Source organism: Hypanus sabinus, chromosome 6, assembly GCF_030144855.1.
Source record: "Hypanus sabinus isolate sHypSab1 chromosome 6, sHypSab1.hap1, whole genome shotgun sequence".
Lineage (NCBI taxonomy): Eukaryota > Metazoa > Chordata > Chondrichthyes > Myliobatiformes > Dasyatidae > Hypanus > Hypanus sabinus.
In genome coordinates, this window is record NC_082711.1 from 114,011,180 (window position 1) to 114,028,786 (window position 17,607).

Below are 17,607 nucleotides of genomic sequence, written 5' to 3' on the forward strand. Positions count from 1 at the left end.
ACCATTCACACCCAATCCACACTCACCACTCACACCCAATCCACACTGACCGTTCACACCCAATCCACAATCACCACTCACACCCAATACACACTGACCGTTCACACCCAATCCACAATCACCACTCACACCCAATACACACTGACCATTCACACCCAATCCACTCTGACCATACACATCCAATCCACACTGACCATTCACACCCAATACACACTGACCATACACACCCAATCCACACTGACCGTTCACACCCAATACACACTGACCGTTCACACCCAATCCACACTGACCATACACATCCAATCCACACTGACCATTCACACCCAATCCACAGACCATTCACACCCAATCCACAATCACCACTCACACCCAATACACACTGACCATTCACACCCAATCCACACTGACCGTTCACACCCAATACACACTGACCGTTCACACCCAATCCACAATCACCACTCACACCCAATACACACTGACCATTCACACCCAATACACACTGACCGTTCACACCCAATCCACACTCACCACTCACACCCAATCCACACTGACCATTCACACCCAATCCACTCTGACCATACACATCCAATACACACTGACCACTCACACACAATCCACACTCAGCACTCAACCCAATCCACACTGACCACTCACACCCAATCCACACTGATCGTTCACACCCAATCCACTCTGACCACTCACACCCAATCCACACTGATCGTTCACACCCAATCCACTGACCATTCACAGCCAATCCAAACTGACCACTCACACCCAATCCACACTGATCGTTCACACCCAATCCACTGACCATTCACAGCCAATCCAAACTGATCATTCACACCCAATACACACTGACCATTCACACCCAATCCACATGGACCATTCACACCCAATCCACACTGACCATTCACACCCAATACACACTGACCATACACATCCAATCCACACTGACCATTCACACCCAATCCACACTGATCGTTCACACCCAATCCACTGACCATTCACAGCCAATCCAAAATGATCATTCACACCCAATCCACACTGACCATTCACACCCAATCCACACTCACCACTCACACCCAATCCACACTGACCATTCACACCCAATCCACACTGACCATTCACACCCAATCCACAGTGACTGTTCACACCCAATCCACACTGACCATTCACACCCAATCCACACTGACCATTCACACCCAATCCACACTGACCGTTCACACCCAATCCACACTGACCATTCACACCCAATCCACACTGGCCATTCACCCCAATCCACACTCACCACTCACACCCAATCCACACTGACCATTCACACTCAATACATACTGAGCATTCACACCGATTTACACCAGTCCTACCCTCGGCCACTTCATTCTACCCAGATTCCCACCTTATCTGCTCTTTAGACACTGCCAAGGATTCCCATGTTATTGAAAATAATTTACTGGTGTGAATTAACCAACCAAATTGCACCTTCTTGCAATGTGGGAGGCAACCAGAACAACATGCAACCTACAGGAGAGCATGAAAACTCCACATGGTCAGTCCTGGGGAATGTAAAGGGGGTGAGGGGTGGGGCTGCACATGGAAATAGGGTGGTCAGGGCACTGGATCAGCAGCTCTTTAATTGACATCACTATGACCCCAGGGGCTTTGCAGTTCTTTGATATCTGTGCCATTCCCCAGCAGTATCCCTGTAGCCCTGAGTTGCCAGTCACTACCCCTGGAGGTGACTTGGTCCTGATCCAATAGAATGCAGTGACTCCAGTCACCTGCCCCAACAGCTATTTTCCTCTCCCATGAAACACATCTATAATACTCCCACTGGCCAAAAACTTGCTTCACAGGTTCTTGCTTCCGACTTTCAACCTCATGCCCAGTCCCTAGCGCTTTCCTTCCTTCAACGACCCACCTACTCTGAATTTAGACCTTTAATGTTCCAAAAATAAACACACAATAAAATCTCCGAAAATATGTACAGATCCTCACTGGCTTATGAATATCTTATGCACGGAACGTACAAGTGTGTATTTGGGAGATGGGTGGGTTGGATTTGTCAGCTGCTGCAGGGCTACACACACCTTCTGTCTCGAGGGAACTTGGTCTGTGGTCATATTACCAACCTGCAACTTTTTTGGGGCTAGAACTAACACTAGAGGGCACAGTTTTAAGGTGCTTGCAAGTAGGTACAGAGAAGATGTCAGGAATAAGTTTTTTATGCAGAGTGTTGAGTGCGTGGTATGGGCTGCCAGCGATGGTGCTGGAGGTGGATACGACAGGGTCTTTTAAGAGACTCCTGGATAGGTACGTGGAGCTTAGAAAAGCAGAGGGCTATGAGTTACCCTAGGTAATTTCTCAGGTAAGGACACGTTCGGCACAGCTTTGTGGGCCAAAGGGCCTGCATTGTGCTGTAGGTTTTCTATGTTTCTATGAACCTGGGGAACTAGTGCTTTCCTGTAATAAAGTGTTACACTTCTCTAAGCCCACCCTGGTACTTAGGAACCTTTAAGACTTTTTCGGGTACCATACAAAGTGATCCAAGATGATGCCCAGTCATGGATTCAGGTTAGCAATGTACTGTCTAATATTTCTCATATATTATTAAGCCTCCTGACAATACTTGTTCAGTTGCTTTTTGCAATGAAGGTCAGCAAACCTCAACAATTCAAACTTAGTCTTAATATTAATTCAGCTTAATAGCTTTGATTGCAAAACTTTTGCGAGAGTGAAGGTTTTTGGGACCAGTCTGAGAATTTGATAGCTTGGATGTAGAGAAAATATTTCCACAGTGGGGGAATACACATCTGATTTCATAAAAATAAGCAATTAATAAAGCCATTGATCAGTGGTGAACTTCTTTACCTTGGAGTGACTGGGATTTGGAAAATGTAGCAACAAAGAATGGTTGGTGTGAAGAACAAAGAGGTTCACATGGAAAAACGATGAACTTACAATGGGTGTGTGCAAGATTTGAAATTTGGATTTTGTGAGGGTACTCCTCTTCAATGGCAGGAAGCTAACATGTGTACACATGCACAGAACCACAAGATAATATATTTTTTTGGGTGATTGAAGTAGCACCTGAGCCCCTGCTTACCAGCTGGAGCCCCCTTCAGCCCATCCTTGGGCACATCACGAGGTGAGGTGTAGAAAACAGAGGAACGTGCTCATTAAATTGGCCCGTGACTTTTTTCAAGATCTGATTTACTGTCTCATATAATCTTGTCACTACCTGGGCATCACTTCAGTCCTTCAAAACAATCAGAAAGCCGTGTATAGGAATAGTGCCCAGAGAACTCACCCAGTTTCTCCGCCACACACCCAACACCACCCACATACAATTTCCCTATCAACTAATTTCCTTCCACTTCTCCACCCATTCCATCTGCCCATCACCCAAAAGCTGTTCTCACTGGGCCCCCTCACCAAAAGTTCCCATCTCCTCCACACCTCCCTTATTTGGTTCAATGCTCCACTCTCCATTCCTATTGGATTCCATTATCTGCAGCTCCTTGTTGCCTCCAGCCCATCCCTCATCTCTTTTAAACTGGTAACCCTCCCTCTACTCTTTCAGTCTAGATCGGGGTTCCCGTCCTTTTTTCTGTATGTATCGAACCCCTACGTTAACCGAGGGGTCCGTGGAACCAGTTTGGGAACCCCTGGTCTAGAAGAAGGGTCCCAAAATATTGACTGTCCATCTCTCTCCACGGACCTCTTTTTGTCTTTGCATTGTGTGTCAACAGTCCCAGTTTTTTTTTCATTACATGTATGCCAAGAAATTCAGTAGCTCAAGATCCTTTCATCAAAACCCATGAGTCTGTTTTAATCAGTAGGAGTACAGGACTATGAAAAGAAAAGCACCAGATGCTGGAAATCCGAAATAGACAGACACTTGGCAGGTTAGGTGGCAAGAATCAGTTAACTTATTCAGTCATGGAGAAGTACATCACAGAAACAGGTCCTTCGGCCCATTTAGTCCATGCCTAAACCATTTAAACTGGCTACTCTCATCGACCATAGCCCCGCATTGCCCTATTATCCATGCACATGTCCAGAATTCTCTTAACGTTATTGGAATGTGAGCTGGTGGGACAAGGCTGAGCTTCTTCTCAGTTTGTTGGAGAGACAGAGGAATCCGAATCAGACTGGCATAGGCCATTAACTTGGTTGTTATGTGGCAGCAGTGAATTGTGATACATAATAATAAAACCTGTAACTTATGCTCAGAAGTGTATATATATTTTTAAAGTTAAATTAAATAAGCAGTGCAATAAGTGAAAAAAAAGACTAATGAGGTAGTGTTCATGGGTTCAACGTCCATTCAGATTTTGGATGGCAGAGGGAAAGAAGCTATTCCTGAATCATTGACAGTGTGTCTTCAGGCTCCTGTAAATTCTCTCTGATGGTAGCAATGAGAAAAGGGCATGTCCTGGGCGATGGGGGTCCTTAGTGATGGATGCCGCCTTTCTGAGGCATCACTCCTTGAAGATGAGCAGGATGCTGGGGAGGCTAGTGAGCAAGATGGAGCTGACTAAGTCTACAACCTTCTGCAGCTTATTTCATCCTGTGCAGTAGCTCTCCCCACCCTCCATACCAGATGGTGATGCAGCCTGTTAGAATGCCCTCCACTGTAAAAGTCTGCGAGTGTCGTTGGTGATGTACTAAATCTCCTTAAGCTCTCAATCAAATACAGCTGCTATTTTGCCTTCTTTGTAGCTGCATTGGTTTGTTGGGCCTAGATTAGATTGTCAGAGACGCTGACACCCAAGAACTTGAAACTGCTCACCCTTTCCACTGCTGATCCCTTTATGAGGACTGGTATCTGTTCCATCATCTTACCCTTTCTGAAATTTTTATATAAATTTTATGTAAAATGAAATTGCAACAGTAGTTTTTAAAACCTGAAATTTTAACAGTTTCTTTTTTCACAGATGCTGCCTGAGCTGCTGATTTTTTCCCAGGATCATCTGCTTTTATTTAATCCAAAGATGGCTTTGCATCAGCAGATTGAGCACAGAGTTCTCAGTGTAGACGTTGTCTCCTGTTTCACCCAGTGGGGCATTTTAGTACTGATTCGGTAGAGATGGAGCTTTCTCAGATGATTCATGCAGGAAAGAAGCGGGTGGGTGGAAAGTGGCCCCTGGAGGAGTTGAGGAGAAGTAGAAAAATACCAAAGGTACAACATAGCGGTATATCTCATGACCACCGCCAGCTCACCAGGTTCTGCTGCAAGCAGGACACATGCCTGAAGCCTGATGTTCACCAATCCTCTTTCCAAAAGGAGTGCATCAAAGTAGAAGGCTAATTCTTCTGATTATTTTTTCTCTGATAATTTCAGGGACGGAATGTTTTCTGTGACGGTTTGCTGGTGTTGAGTTAAATGTCAGATGTCAAAGCAGTTCCTGCAGACAATGCCCCTTGTGAGGCCCGTGCCAAATTCCCAAAAGCTCATGCAACAGTTTCCAAGCTGAAAGGCACAGTCTCTAAAAAGGAGGCTGACCAAATCAAAAAGACTTAAATATTGGCACAAGACGTGGAAAAAGTCAGACTTTCAAAGAAACTGTTGACTTTGGTCCCAGATGTTAGATAGAAATCTACAGCTAATGGGTGTAACAGTATACATTAGTGGTTTGTGTGATCTAAGGAAAAGGCAGAAACAGAATAAAATTAATCTGATGTATGTTCATGTGAAGGGCAGGATTCCTCAATAAATTACCTCTAAGTGCATTGCAGAAACTTTTGATCCCGTCTAGTTAGCAGATAGAGTAAGATTTTTCTCCAGCTTATCACAGTCTCCAGTTCAATGTTAAATAAACACAAGAACACAAGATATAGGAGCAGGAATAGGCCATTTGGCCCATCGAGCCTCCTCCACCACTCAATAAGATCATGGCTGATCTGTCCATGGACTCTTCTCCACCTACCTGCCTTTTCCCCATAATTCCTAATTCCCCTGCTATGCAGAAAATCCCACAGATTCATTGTTCTCTGGGAAAAGCAATTTTTCCTTATCTCTCTCATGAACCTATTCCCCTGAATTGTCAGGCTATCTCTCCTGGTTCTACTCTTCCTTACCAGTGCAGACAACTTTCCTGCCTCCAAATCATCAATCCTTTTCATAATTTTCTGTTTCTATAAGATCTCCTCTCATTCTTCTGAATTCCAATGAGTATAGTCCCAGGCAATTCCACCTCTCCTCAAAGACCAACCCCTCACCTCCACCTTGCAAACACACTTATGTAATGGCCATCAGATCATACCCCTTGTACTGATTTATGTCATGAATTCACTGACCTTGTTCTGAGCACTACCGGAATTCAGATAAATTACACTCTTACACCTTTTCACTCGTTATCATTGTAGAATTTAGTAATTTGGTGTTCTTTCTGTTTGAACTTGCTGTTTGGACTCTACGCTGACTTTTTTCGAACTTTTGCTTTTGGTTCTGCATTACCCCTTTGTCTGGATTCCCATGCTCTTGGCATAGTCCCCTTCCCAACAGCACTAGCAAACAATCCCCCACTGACATCGATCCTAGTCCTGCCCAGCTGTTATGTGCCATCTTGTATGACATGGGCAATCATGGTCTTTTCCATAACCATGTTTGTTCTTCTGGGCAGTGTCTTTACAAGACAGGACACCTCAGCCATAATCAATACTCCTCAGAGATTGTCTGCCTGGCATCAGTGGTTTCATAACCAGGACTTGTGATCTGCACCAGCTGCTCATATAACCATCCACCACCTGCTCCCATGGCTTCACGTGACTCTGATCAGAGGGATAGCAGGTGCTACACCTTGCTCCAGGGTGACCTGCAGGCTAGTAGATGGAAGGAGCACTTTCTTTTCTTTGGTAGAGACATATCTCCATCCTGCCACCCCAGGTGTAGGCTGTTCAATTTGTTCTGGACCCACCCACACCAGGACCAGTTCCAATTCCCCTAAGAATCAGAACCTTCCCTACTGTACCAGTGATCAAGCACACCTTTGTCCTATTTTGCTTTTCCTGACTCGTACATGGCGCAGTAAGCAATACTGAGATTATTATTTTCGAGGTGCTACTTTTAAATTTATCTCTGAGTTACCTAAATTTGGTTGTAGGACTTCCTGCTGCATTTTTTTCCTACATTCTTGGTGCTTACAATGACACCCACAACTGGCAGTTCACTCCCTCTCCCAGAATGTGCTGCAGCCGCTCTGACACCAGGGAGGCAACACACCCAGCCGCGAGTCCTGCTTGTGGCCACAGTAGCTTCCCTTACCAGGAAATCCCTTAACGCTCTTCCCTTGCCCTCTTGTGAAACTGGAAAAAAAACTTCAGGTACTGTAAAAAAGAAACAAAAACAGTGCAGGCAGCACTTGTGGAGAGAGGAGCAGTGTCAGTATTTCAGGTACAACATTCAGGCATTTCCTCATGACTCAGCTGCTTTGCTCTTTGTCTCCGGCACGTCCCTGTTAACATCCCATTTCTCCCTTATTCTTCCCCTTCATCCTTTTCCTTTCCTCCTTCTTGCTGCCTTCCTTCTGTCTTTCTTTCTCTTATTCATTTTGTTTGTTTATGCTTTCAACAATAGTTGGCTGCACGTACACAATACTTTTAACAACGTAAAATAGCAATAACCTGGTTGAGGCAGATTGGCACAGACTAGTCTAGCCTTGGACAATCGTGCGCGAGGTTTACCTAACCAACACAATGTGGGCTGAGATCCAGTTGGTATTTCTAAAATTTGACTAGAGAAGTCAAGTTGAGGGCACTGCCTCAGAATAGAGGGGCATCCATTTAGAATAGAGATGAGGAGGAATTTCTTCAGATAGAGAGATACTTTATTGATCCCAAAAAAAATTACAGTGTCACAGTAGCATTACAAGCACACAGATATACAAATATTAGAAGAGAAGTAAGAAAAAATAAAAAAAAGTTACCTCAAGTAGTCTAACAGGAGGGGGTCGTCACTTCCCCGGCTATAGGATGACTCATTGTAGAGCCATAAGACAAAGGAGCAGAAGTCGACCATTCGGCCCAACGAATCTGCTCTGCCATTTCATCATCAGCTGATCCAATCTCCCCTTTAGTCTCACCATAACCTTTGATGCCCTGACTACTCAGATACCTATCAATCTCAGCCTTAAATATACCCAATGACTTGGCCTCCACTGCTGCCCGTGGCAACAAATTCCACAGATTCACCACCCTCTGGCTAAAAAAAAAATGTTTTCGCATCTCTGTTCTGACTGGGCGCCCTGCAATCCTTAAGTCATGTCCTCTCATACTAGAGTCCCCCACCATGGGAAACAACTTAGCCACATCCACTCTGTCCATGCCTTTCAACATTCGAAATGTTTCTATGAGGTCCCCCCCATTCTTCTAAACTCCAAGGAGTACAGTCCATGAGCGGTCAAACATTCCTCATATGTTAACCCTCTCATTCCCCGAATCATTCTAGTGAATCTTCTCTGAACCCTCTCCAATGTCAGCAGATCCCTTCCTAAATAAGGAGCCCAAAACTGCACATAGTACTCCAAGTGAGGTCGCACGAGTGCCTTATAGAGCCTCAACATCACATCCCTGCTCCTATACTCTATTCCTCTAGAAATGAATGTCAACATTGCATTTGCCTTCTTCACCACCGACTCAACCTGGAGGTTAACCCTAAGGGTATCCTGCACGAGGACTCCCAAGTCCCGTTGCATCTCAGAACCTAGAATTCTCTCCCCAGTTAAATAATAGTCTGCCCGTCTAATGGCCAAGGGTAGGAATGACCTCACATAGTGCTCTTTGGAGCAGCACAGTTGTCCTCATCTATTCGGTGTACAACAGAGTTGGAACTAGCCAGAGAGAGGAATCATTACCACAGGTGGCTATGGAGGCAAGGTCATTGTATGTATTTAAGGAGGAGGTTGATAGATTCTTGATTAGTCAGGGCATGAAAGGTTATGGGGAGAAGGAACAAGAATGGGAAGGATCAGCCATGATAAAATGGTAGAGCAGGCTCGATGGGCTGAATGGCCTAATTATGCACCTATGTCTTATAGTCTGATGGTTTAAGTCAACAGGACCGGAGGCTGTTTGACACTTTGGGCATCTTGGGTGATATCTGAGATTTGCTTTTGACATGTCCCAGATATCACCCTGGCCAGCACTAAACAAGAACATAAAGTCCAAGGGAGAGTGGAAGATCAGATCCTATATTAACTTAGATGCAAGACATAAATAATAATCAACAAGTACTTTAGTGTGTGTGGGATGTTCACAATGAATTCTAGTGCTAGGTGTTCAGGATATTCGTTTGTCAATGACATAATTCTGTGTGCTGTATTTAGAAAAACGAAATGTATGTGTACTTGTTACTGAGGAAGAAATTGGCTGACTCTAACAAGGTTGTAATGCACTGGTGAATAGGCGGGACAATGTCAAACACAGCTAGGACACACATGATAAATGGAAAATTACTGGGAAGTATTGAGGAACAGAGGTCTTAGAATGCATGTTTATAAATCGCAGAAAGTTACACGGGAGGTAAATGGGTAGGTGATAACTGGGATAAATGCACTATCCTGAACAAGTAAGGTGGGTTGTTCAGTGATGTAACAGCTAGAACCTGCCTCACAGTTCCAACAATGTAAACCATAAGACCATAAGATATTGGAGCAAAATTAGGCTAATCCATTTTCCCTCTCAGCCCTCATTTCCTGCCTTCTCCCCATATCCCTTCCTGCCCTGACTGATCAAGAAAGTATCACTCTTCCTTAAATATACCCAGTGACTTGGCCTCTACAGCCACCAGTGACAATGAGTTCCACTGATTCATCACTCCCTGGCCAAAGAAATTCCTCCTCATCTCTGTTCTAAATGGACATCCCTCTATGCTGAGTCCTTCTGTTCAGTGTCAGTGGAATGGGCTGCCGGCGATGGTGCTGGAGGTGAACATGATAGGGTCTTTTAAGAGACTCCTGGACAGGTGCGTGGAGCTTAGAAAAATAGAGGGCTATCAGTAACCCTGGGTAATTTCTAAGGACATGTTTGGCACAGCTTTGTGGGCTGAGGCCTGTATTGTGCTGTAGGTTTTCTATGTTCTATTCCTCTGGCCTTAGACTCCTCTATGACAGGAAACACTCTGCATATCCAGTCTATCAAAGTCTATCAACATTCGACAGGTTTCAATGAGGTCACCCCTCATTCTTCTGAATTCCTGCGAGTACAAGCCCAGACCATCAAATGCTCTTCATATGACAAGTCCTTCAATCCCAGAATCATTTTCGTCAGCCCTGATCTCTGATAATGTCTGTGTGGAGCCCGCACACTCCCTCTGGGATGGCATTGCTTTTCCCTCAGGTTCTGGTTGATTTCCGGAGCGAAGGCAGTTTTACTACTCGGGGTAAAAGAGAGGCAAGACTGCAAGGGCACGTGACGTCAGCCAGCAGAGCGTGAAAGGATTAAAAAGAAGACTGCCATATCCAGCGGGCCCCATTCAGAGCGGGCAGCAGAGTGACAGGGCTTTGGCTCAATGGGCTTAGATGGTAATGGGACGAGGCGAGGTAGGTCTACCAGTTGCAGAAAGGAAGTAATGTGTGTGAGGCCTGTGTTCTGTGCTCATTGTCAGATGAGGGAGGTCCTGGAGGTTCCCAGCCTCCCAGATTTCCACATTTGCACCAGGTGTATTGAGCTGCAGCTCTTGAGGGATGGAGTTAGGGAACTGGAAATGCAGCTGGATGACCTTCGTCTGGTCAGGGAGGGCGAGGAGGTGATAGAAAGGAGTTCTAGGCAGGTGGTCACACCGGGGCCATGGGGGACAGACAAGTGGGTCACAGACAGGAGGGGGAAGGGGAGGAGTCAGGTACTAGAGAGTACCCCTGTGGTTGTACCCCTTGACAATAAGTACTCCTGTTTGAGTACTATTTGGGGGGACGGCCTACCTGGGGGAAACAACAGTGGCCGTGTCTCTGGCACAGAGTCTGGCCCTGTGGCTCAGAAGGGTATGGAAAGGAAGAGGAAGGTATTAGTGATAGGGGACTCTATAGTCAGGGTGTCAGACAGGCAATTCTGTGGACACAGGAAAGAAACTCGGATGGTAGTTTGCCTCCCAGGTGCCAGGGTCTGGGATGTTTCACATTGCCAAGATATCCAAGATATCCTGCAGTGGCAGGGAGAACAGCCAGAGGTCCAATGACATAGGTAGGAAAATGGAAGAGGTCCTGAAAACAGACTACAGGGAGTTAGGAAGGAAGTTGAGAAGCAGGACCACAAAGGTAGTAATCTCGGGATTACTGCCTGTGCCACGTGACAGTGAGAATAGGAATAGAATGAGGTGGAGGATAAATGCGTGGCTGAGGGATTGGAGCAGGGGGCGGGGATTCAGATTTCTGGATCTTTTGGGACAGGTGTGACCTGTACAAAAAGGATGGATTGCCCTTGAATCCCAGGGGGACCAATATCCTGGCAGGGAGGTTTGCTAAGGCTACAGGGGAGAGTTTAAACTAGAATTGTCGAGGGGTGGGAACCGAACTGAAGAGACAGAGGAAGAGGCAGTTGGCTCATAAATAGAGAAAGCTTGGAGACGGTGTGAGAGGGAGGATAGTCAGGTGATAGAGAAGGGACGCGCTCAGACCGATGGTTTGAGACATGTCTATTTTAATGCAAGGAGTGTTGTGAACAAAGCAGATGAGCTTAGAGCGAGGATCAGTACTTGAAGCTATGATGTTGTGGCCATTACAGAGACTTGGATGCTACAGGGACAGGAATGGTTACTTCAAGTGCTGGGTTTTAGATATTTCAGAAAGGACAGGGAGGGAGGCAAAAGAGGTGGGGGTGTGGCACTGTTGATCAGAGATAGTGTCACGGCTGCAGAAAAGGTGGACGCCATGGAGGGATTGTCTATGGAGTCTCTGTGGGTGGAGGTTAGGAACGGGAAGGGGTCAATAACTTTACTGGGTGTTTTATTTTGATTAGGCTGCCCAATAGTTACAGGAATATCGAGGAGCAGATAGGGAAACAGATCCTGGAAAGGTGTAATAATAATAACAGAGTTGTCGTGATGGAAGATTTTAATTTCCCAAATATCAATTGGCATCTCCCTAGAGTAAGGGGTTTAGATGGGGTAGGGTTTGTTAGGTCTGTTCAGGAAGGTGTCTTGACACAGTGTGTAGATAAACCTACAAGAGAGGCTGTACTTGATTTAGAATTGGGAAATGAACCTGGTCAGGCGTCAGATCTCTCAGTGGGAGAACATTTTGGAGATAGTGATCGTAATTCTATCTCCTTTACAATACGATTGGAGAGAGATAGGAACAGACAAGTTAGAAAAGTGTTTGAATGGAGTAATGGGAATTATGAGGCTAACAGGCAGGAAATTGGAGTTTAAATTGGAAACAAATGTTCTCAGGGAAAAATGGAAGAAATGAGGCAAATGTTGCAAGGATGTGGCTGGGGACGAACTCAGGTGCAGGACACAGGCGCTGAGGCAGAGTCATCAGGCATTAGCACCACTGTAAACAGAGAACCGGTATCCAGGAGAGTCTTTATATAGAGACAAGGTTCACATAGAGAATCCCGGAGATGATGCAGAACTTAGACCAGTCCTAAATAACCATGAAACGAGGTTACGCACACCAGAGTTGACCAACGAACTGGCAGCTCCTTGTTGTGATTCCAGGGTTTTTATCCTGATGGGAAGCAGGTGTGTGTAATTAGCTGAATTGGGAACGATTGGAGATCAGGCAAGGGGATTTAAGGCTCAATTGAAGAGGTAATGGGGAATTGCCAGACAGGACATGACAGTACCCCCCCCCCCCATCAACAGGAGCCTCCAGGCGATCCTGCAGGCTTGTCCGGATCCTCCCGATGGAAATCTTGGATGAGGGAGGAGTCCAGGAAAGCTCTTCTGGGCTGTACCCTTCCCAGTTGACTAGGTATTGGAGGCCCCTGCCCTGACAGCGCACATCTAGTAGTTGCTGGACGGTTGTCAATGATCCAGATGGGTGGAGGGGTTTTGGTCGGAGGACACAAGGGGCTGACGGAAACTGAGAGATGTGAAATGTAGGGTGGATGTGTATAGACTTCGGGAGTTTAAGCCAGATTGCTGTGGGATTGATGGTACTTTTGACCTTGAATGGTCCCAGGAAGTGAGGGGAGAGTTTCCTAGGCTTGTTTTTGAGCGGGATGTCCTTGGATGAAAGCCACACCATCTGCCCAGGTTGGTACTCAGGCATTGGTGTCTGCCATCAGTTGGCAGTTTTCTTATTGCGATTTGTTGGTCTGAGTAGGGCCGTGTGAGTCTTCTCACAAACCTTAAGGCACCGATCAATTTGGTCCTGAATAGACGGCACCGCAATCTCCTCTTCTTGCGCGGGGAACAGTGCGGGTTGGTACCCAAGGGAGCTCTTGAAGGGAGACCTCCCAACGGCAGAACTCACCAGAGAGTTGTGGGCGAATTCAGCTGACAGGAGGTGGTGACTCCAGGTCGATGGGTTGTTTGCTGTTACACAATGTAGTGTTGCCTCCAAGTCCTGGTTGACCCGTTCCGTCTGCCCGTTCGTCTGGGGGTGGAAGCTGGATGACAGGCTGACCGATGCACCTAAGGCTTGACAGAAGGCCTTCCATACCTGCGAGACGAATTGGGGACCTCGATTGGAGACGATGTCCACAGGGATTCTGTGGAGGTGGAAGTCTTGGTGGGCAAAGTGGTCTGTGGTTTCCTGAGCAGAAGGCAATTTTGGGAGGGCTACAAAGTCCACCGTCTTGGAGAACCAATCTACCATAGTGAGGACAGTGGTGTTTCCACAGGAAGGGGGTAGACCGCTGATAAAGTCCAGGGCAATGTGTGACCAAGGATGACCAGGGACAGGTAGAGGACAAAGTAATCCCGCAGGTGGCCGATGGGAGGCTTTTTCCATGGGCACAGACAGAACATGCAGAGACATAGGAATGGGTGTCCGCCCCCTTGGAAGGCCACCAAAAGTGTCCTTTCAGGAGATCCAGGGTCTGATCACTCCCAGGGTGGAAGACGAACCCAGACGTGTGCCACTCAACTGTAGTCCCTGATAAGTCGGTGGTAGAAGTTCACAAACCCCAGGAACTGCTGAAGTGCCATTCTTCCACTGCCCAGATCATCTTGGGATCTGCCCTCACCTGCCCGCTATCAATGATATAGTCCAGGAAGATGACCAAAGGAATGAGGAACTCGCATTTTTCCACCTTCACAAATAACTGGTTTTCCCACAGTCTGTGGAGGACTAGATGGACATGGTGAATGTGTTCCTGGGGGCTGCTAGAAAATTTTAAGATATCATCAGGTAAACGACTTTGAAGCGGTTGATAAAGGTCCTCAGTACATCATAGATTAGGGCTTGAAAAACAGTGGGAGCATTGGTGAGGCCAAACGGCATGACTAAGTATTCAAAGTGGCCTGGAGTTGTATTAAAGGCCGTCTTCCACTCATCCCCCTCCCTTATCCTGACTAGGTGATATGCGTTACGAAGGTCCAACTTCGAGAAGATGGCGACTCCATGAAGTGGTTCAAATGCCGAATTGATGAGGAGTTGTGGGTACTTATTTTTAACTGTTATATTGTTGAGGCCTCAGTAATCAAGGACTAAGTGACCCATCCTTCTTTTCTACAAAGAAGAGACTGGCACCTACCGGGAAGGATGAAGGCCTAATAATGCCCGCCATGACAGACTCGCTGATGTATTTTTCCATGGCCTCCCTCTCCAGTCAGGATAGGTTATAAAGACTGGTGGATAGCGAGGCCCCAGGGAGGAGGTCGATGGAGGAAGGGAGGCTGGGAAAGAGTCTGTTGTTTGCGGAATACCTGTCCCAGGTCATGGTATTCTGTGGGGACTCTGGACAAGTTGAGGGGTTCCGGGGCAGGCAGGGTCGCTGTAGTCTCCCTGGGAGATGGGGCTGATTGCAGACAGTTGGGAGTGGCGAAATGGGCTCCAGCTGGCTATCCTCCCGGGGGGCCAGTCAATGTGAGGATCGTGGCGGTTCAGCCACGGGTATCCTAGGACTACAGGGGCTTGAGGCATATGGATGAGATTGAACTGTACCTCCTCCTGATGGTTTCCGGAGAGAAACAAGGTCACCTGAGCCAGCAGTTTTCCATCCAGAGGGGTAATTAGTGGCTCCTGAGGTATTCTGGCCTGGGAGGCTATGTCCTCGTCCAGCAGGTTGCCCTCGGCACTGGAATCCACCAAGGTGGGTAGGGACATTGTTGATAATACACAGTAGCCAGGATCTGCATCTGGGTTTGGGGAACAGAAGGGAGTGGCGTCTGACTCAGCAGAACAGCAGGAGCAGGAGCTCTGTGAGGAACGGAAGGGAGAGAGAGATTAGGGCTGGTTGAAGTGGTAAGATGGGACGTGGACTGACCTGAGGAGTTAGTCTCTTCTCTCAGACACTCCCAAGGTTGATTATCGAGAGAGATCAGAGTCCAGTCTGTCTGTGTCATTCCTCACTGCCTGTTCATCTTTTATCTTATCTGAGAGGCCCTATTGGAACACCTCCCATAGGGCCTTGACATTCCACCCTGAGTCAGCCGCTAAGGTTTGAAACTCCACTTCACTACAGTCTGCGAACCCTGACAAAGAGTCAGCAAGCGCCTTGCGGCATCCTTACCACAAATGGGCTGTTTGAAGACCTTCCGCATTTCAGAGACAAAGGAGGGGAAGGTGTCAGTTATCCCATATTGCAGTGGCCCATGCCAAGGCAACCGCTTGTTACAGCCCCATGACATACGCAATCTTTGATCTATCTGAAGTGTTCGTATGTGGCCGTAGCTCAAAGACCAAGGAGCATTGTAATAAGAAGGCCCGGCACCTGCCTAGGTCCCCAGCGTAGGGTTCCGGTTCGGGTACATACAGCTCTCGAGGGGATTTTGTTGCCGATCCCAGGGGCATAGCTATCCCTGGCTGTGCATTTTGGGCAGTTGGGGTTCTTGGAGGGAATGGCATAAGAGAAGCAGACACCCTGTCCACTTGTTCACTGACCTTCCTTACATTCATGGATAGTATACAAAGGTTTTCCGTGACCTCTTTGAATCTTAGCCGTGGGTGCCCAGTAAGTAGCCCTGGCTGGCAAGGGCCTGTTGCACGGGGTCCATGACCGTTGGGTTCATTCTTGGCCAGTTCGTTCTGTTGCAAGGACGTGGCCCAGGTGCAGGACACAGGCACTGAGGCAGAGTCATCAGGCATTAGCACCACTGCAAACAGAGAACCGGTATCCAGGAGAGTCTTTATACAGAGACAAGGTTCACATAGAGAATCCCGGAGATGATGCAGAACTTAAAGACCAGTCCTAAATAACAATGAAACGAGGTTACGCACACCAGAGTTGGCCAACGAATTGGCAGCTCCTTGTTGTGATTCCAGGGTTTTTATCCTGATGGGAAGCAGGTGTGTGTAATTAGCTGAATTGGGAACGATTGGAGATCAGGCAAGGGGATTTAAGGCTCAATTGGTAATGGGGAATTGCCAGACAGGACCATGACAGGCAAATGTTCAGGGGATATTTGTGCACAGGTACGTTCCAATGAGACAAGGAAGTTATGGTAGGGTACAGGAACTGTGGTGTACAAAGGCTGTAATAAATCTAGTCAAGAAGAAAAGAAAAGCTTACAAAAGGTTCAGAGAACTAGGTAATGTTAGAGATCTAGAAGAGTATAAAGCTAATAGAAAGGAGATTAAGAAGGAAATTAGGAGAACCAGAAGGGGACATGAGAAAACCTTGGTGGGCAGAATTAAGGAAAAGCCCAAGGCATTCTACAAGTATGTGAAGAGCAAGAGGATACGATGTGAAAGAATAGGACCTATCAAGTGTGACAGTGGGAAAGTGCATATGGAACCCAAGGAAATAGCAGGGGTACTTAATGAATACTTTACTTCAGTATTCATTATGGAAAAGGATCTTGGTGATTGTAGGGATGACTTGCAGCAGATTGAAAAGCTTGAGCATGTAACTATTAAGAAAGAGGATGTGCTGGAGCTTTTGGAAAGCATCAAACTGGATGTTGCCAGGACCGGATGAGATTTACCCCAGGCTACTGTGGGAGGCAAGGGAGGAGATTGCTGAGCCTCTGGTGATGATCTTTGGATCATCAATGAGGAAGGGAGAGGTTCCAGAGGATTGGAGGGTTGCAAATGTTGTTCCTTTATTCAAGAAAGGGAGTAGAGATAGCCCAGGAAATTATAGACCAGTGAGTCTTACCTCAGTTGTTGGTAAGTTGATGGAGAAGATCCTGAGAGGCAGGATTTATGAACATTTGGAGAGGTATAATATGATTAGGAATAGTCAGCACGGCTTTGTCAAGGGCAGGTCATGCCCTACGAGCCTGATTGGATTTTTTGAGGATATGACTAAACACATTGATGAAGGAAGAGCAGTAGATGTAGTGTATATGAATTTCAGCATGATATTTGATGAGGTACCCCATGCAAGGCTTATAGAGAAAGTAAGGAAACATGGGATCCAAGGGGACATTGCTTTGTGGATCCAGAACGAGCTTGCCCACAGAAGGCAAAGAGTGGTTGTAGACAGGTCATATTCTGCATGGAGGTTGGTGACCAGTGGTGTGCCTCAGGGATCTGTTCTGGGACCTTTACACTTCGT

At 46.7% G+C, this 17,607-nt stretch overlaps 1 protein-coding gene across 4 annotated transcripts in view; it reads right to left on the minus strand.

Annotated features, from left to right (window-relative positions):
• The window catches only part of LOC132395766 (peptidyl-prolyl cis-trans isomerase FKBP5-like), a 291,454-nt gene that overhangs the window by 134,160 nt on the left and 139,687 nt on the right, over positions 1-17,607 (minus strand). The window contains exon 1 of one of the 4 annotated variants that reach the window (XM_059972767.1): positions 13,416-14,205. The exons of the other annotated variants lie outside the window; for them this stretch is intronic. Within the exon in view, the coding sequence (XP_059828750.1) occupies positions 13,416-13,922 (507 nt within the window). The 5' untranslated portion in view covers positions 13,923-14,205. Of the gene's footprint in view, positions 1-13,415; positions 14,206-17,607 lie in introns of those variants that run through there. 4 annotated transcript variants of the gene reach the window in all.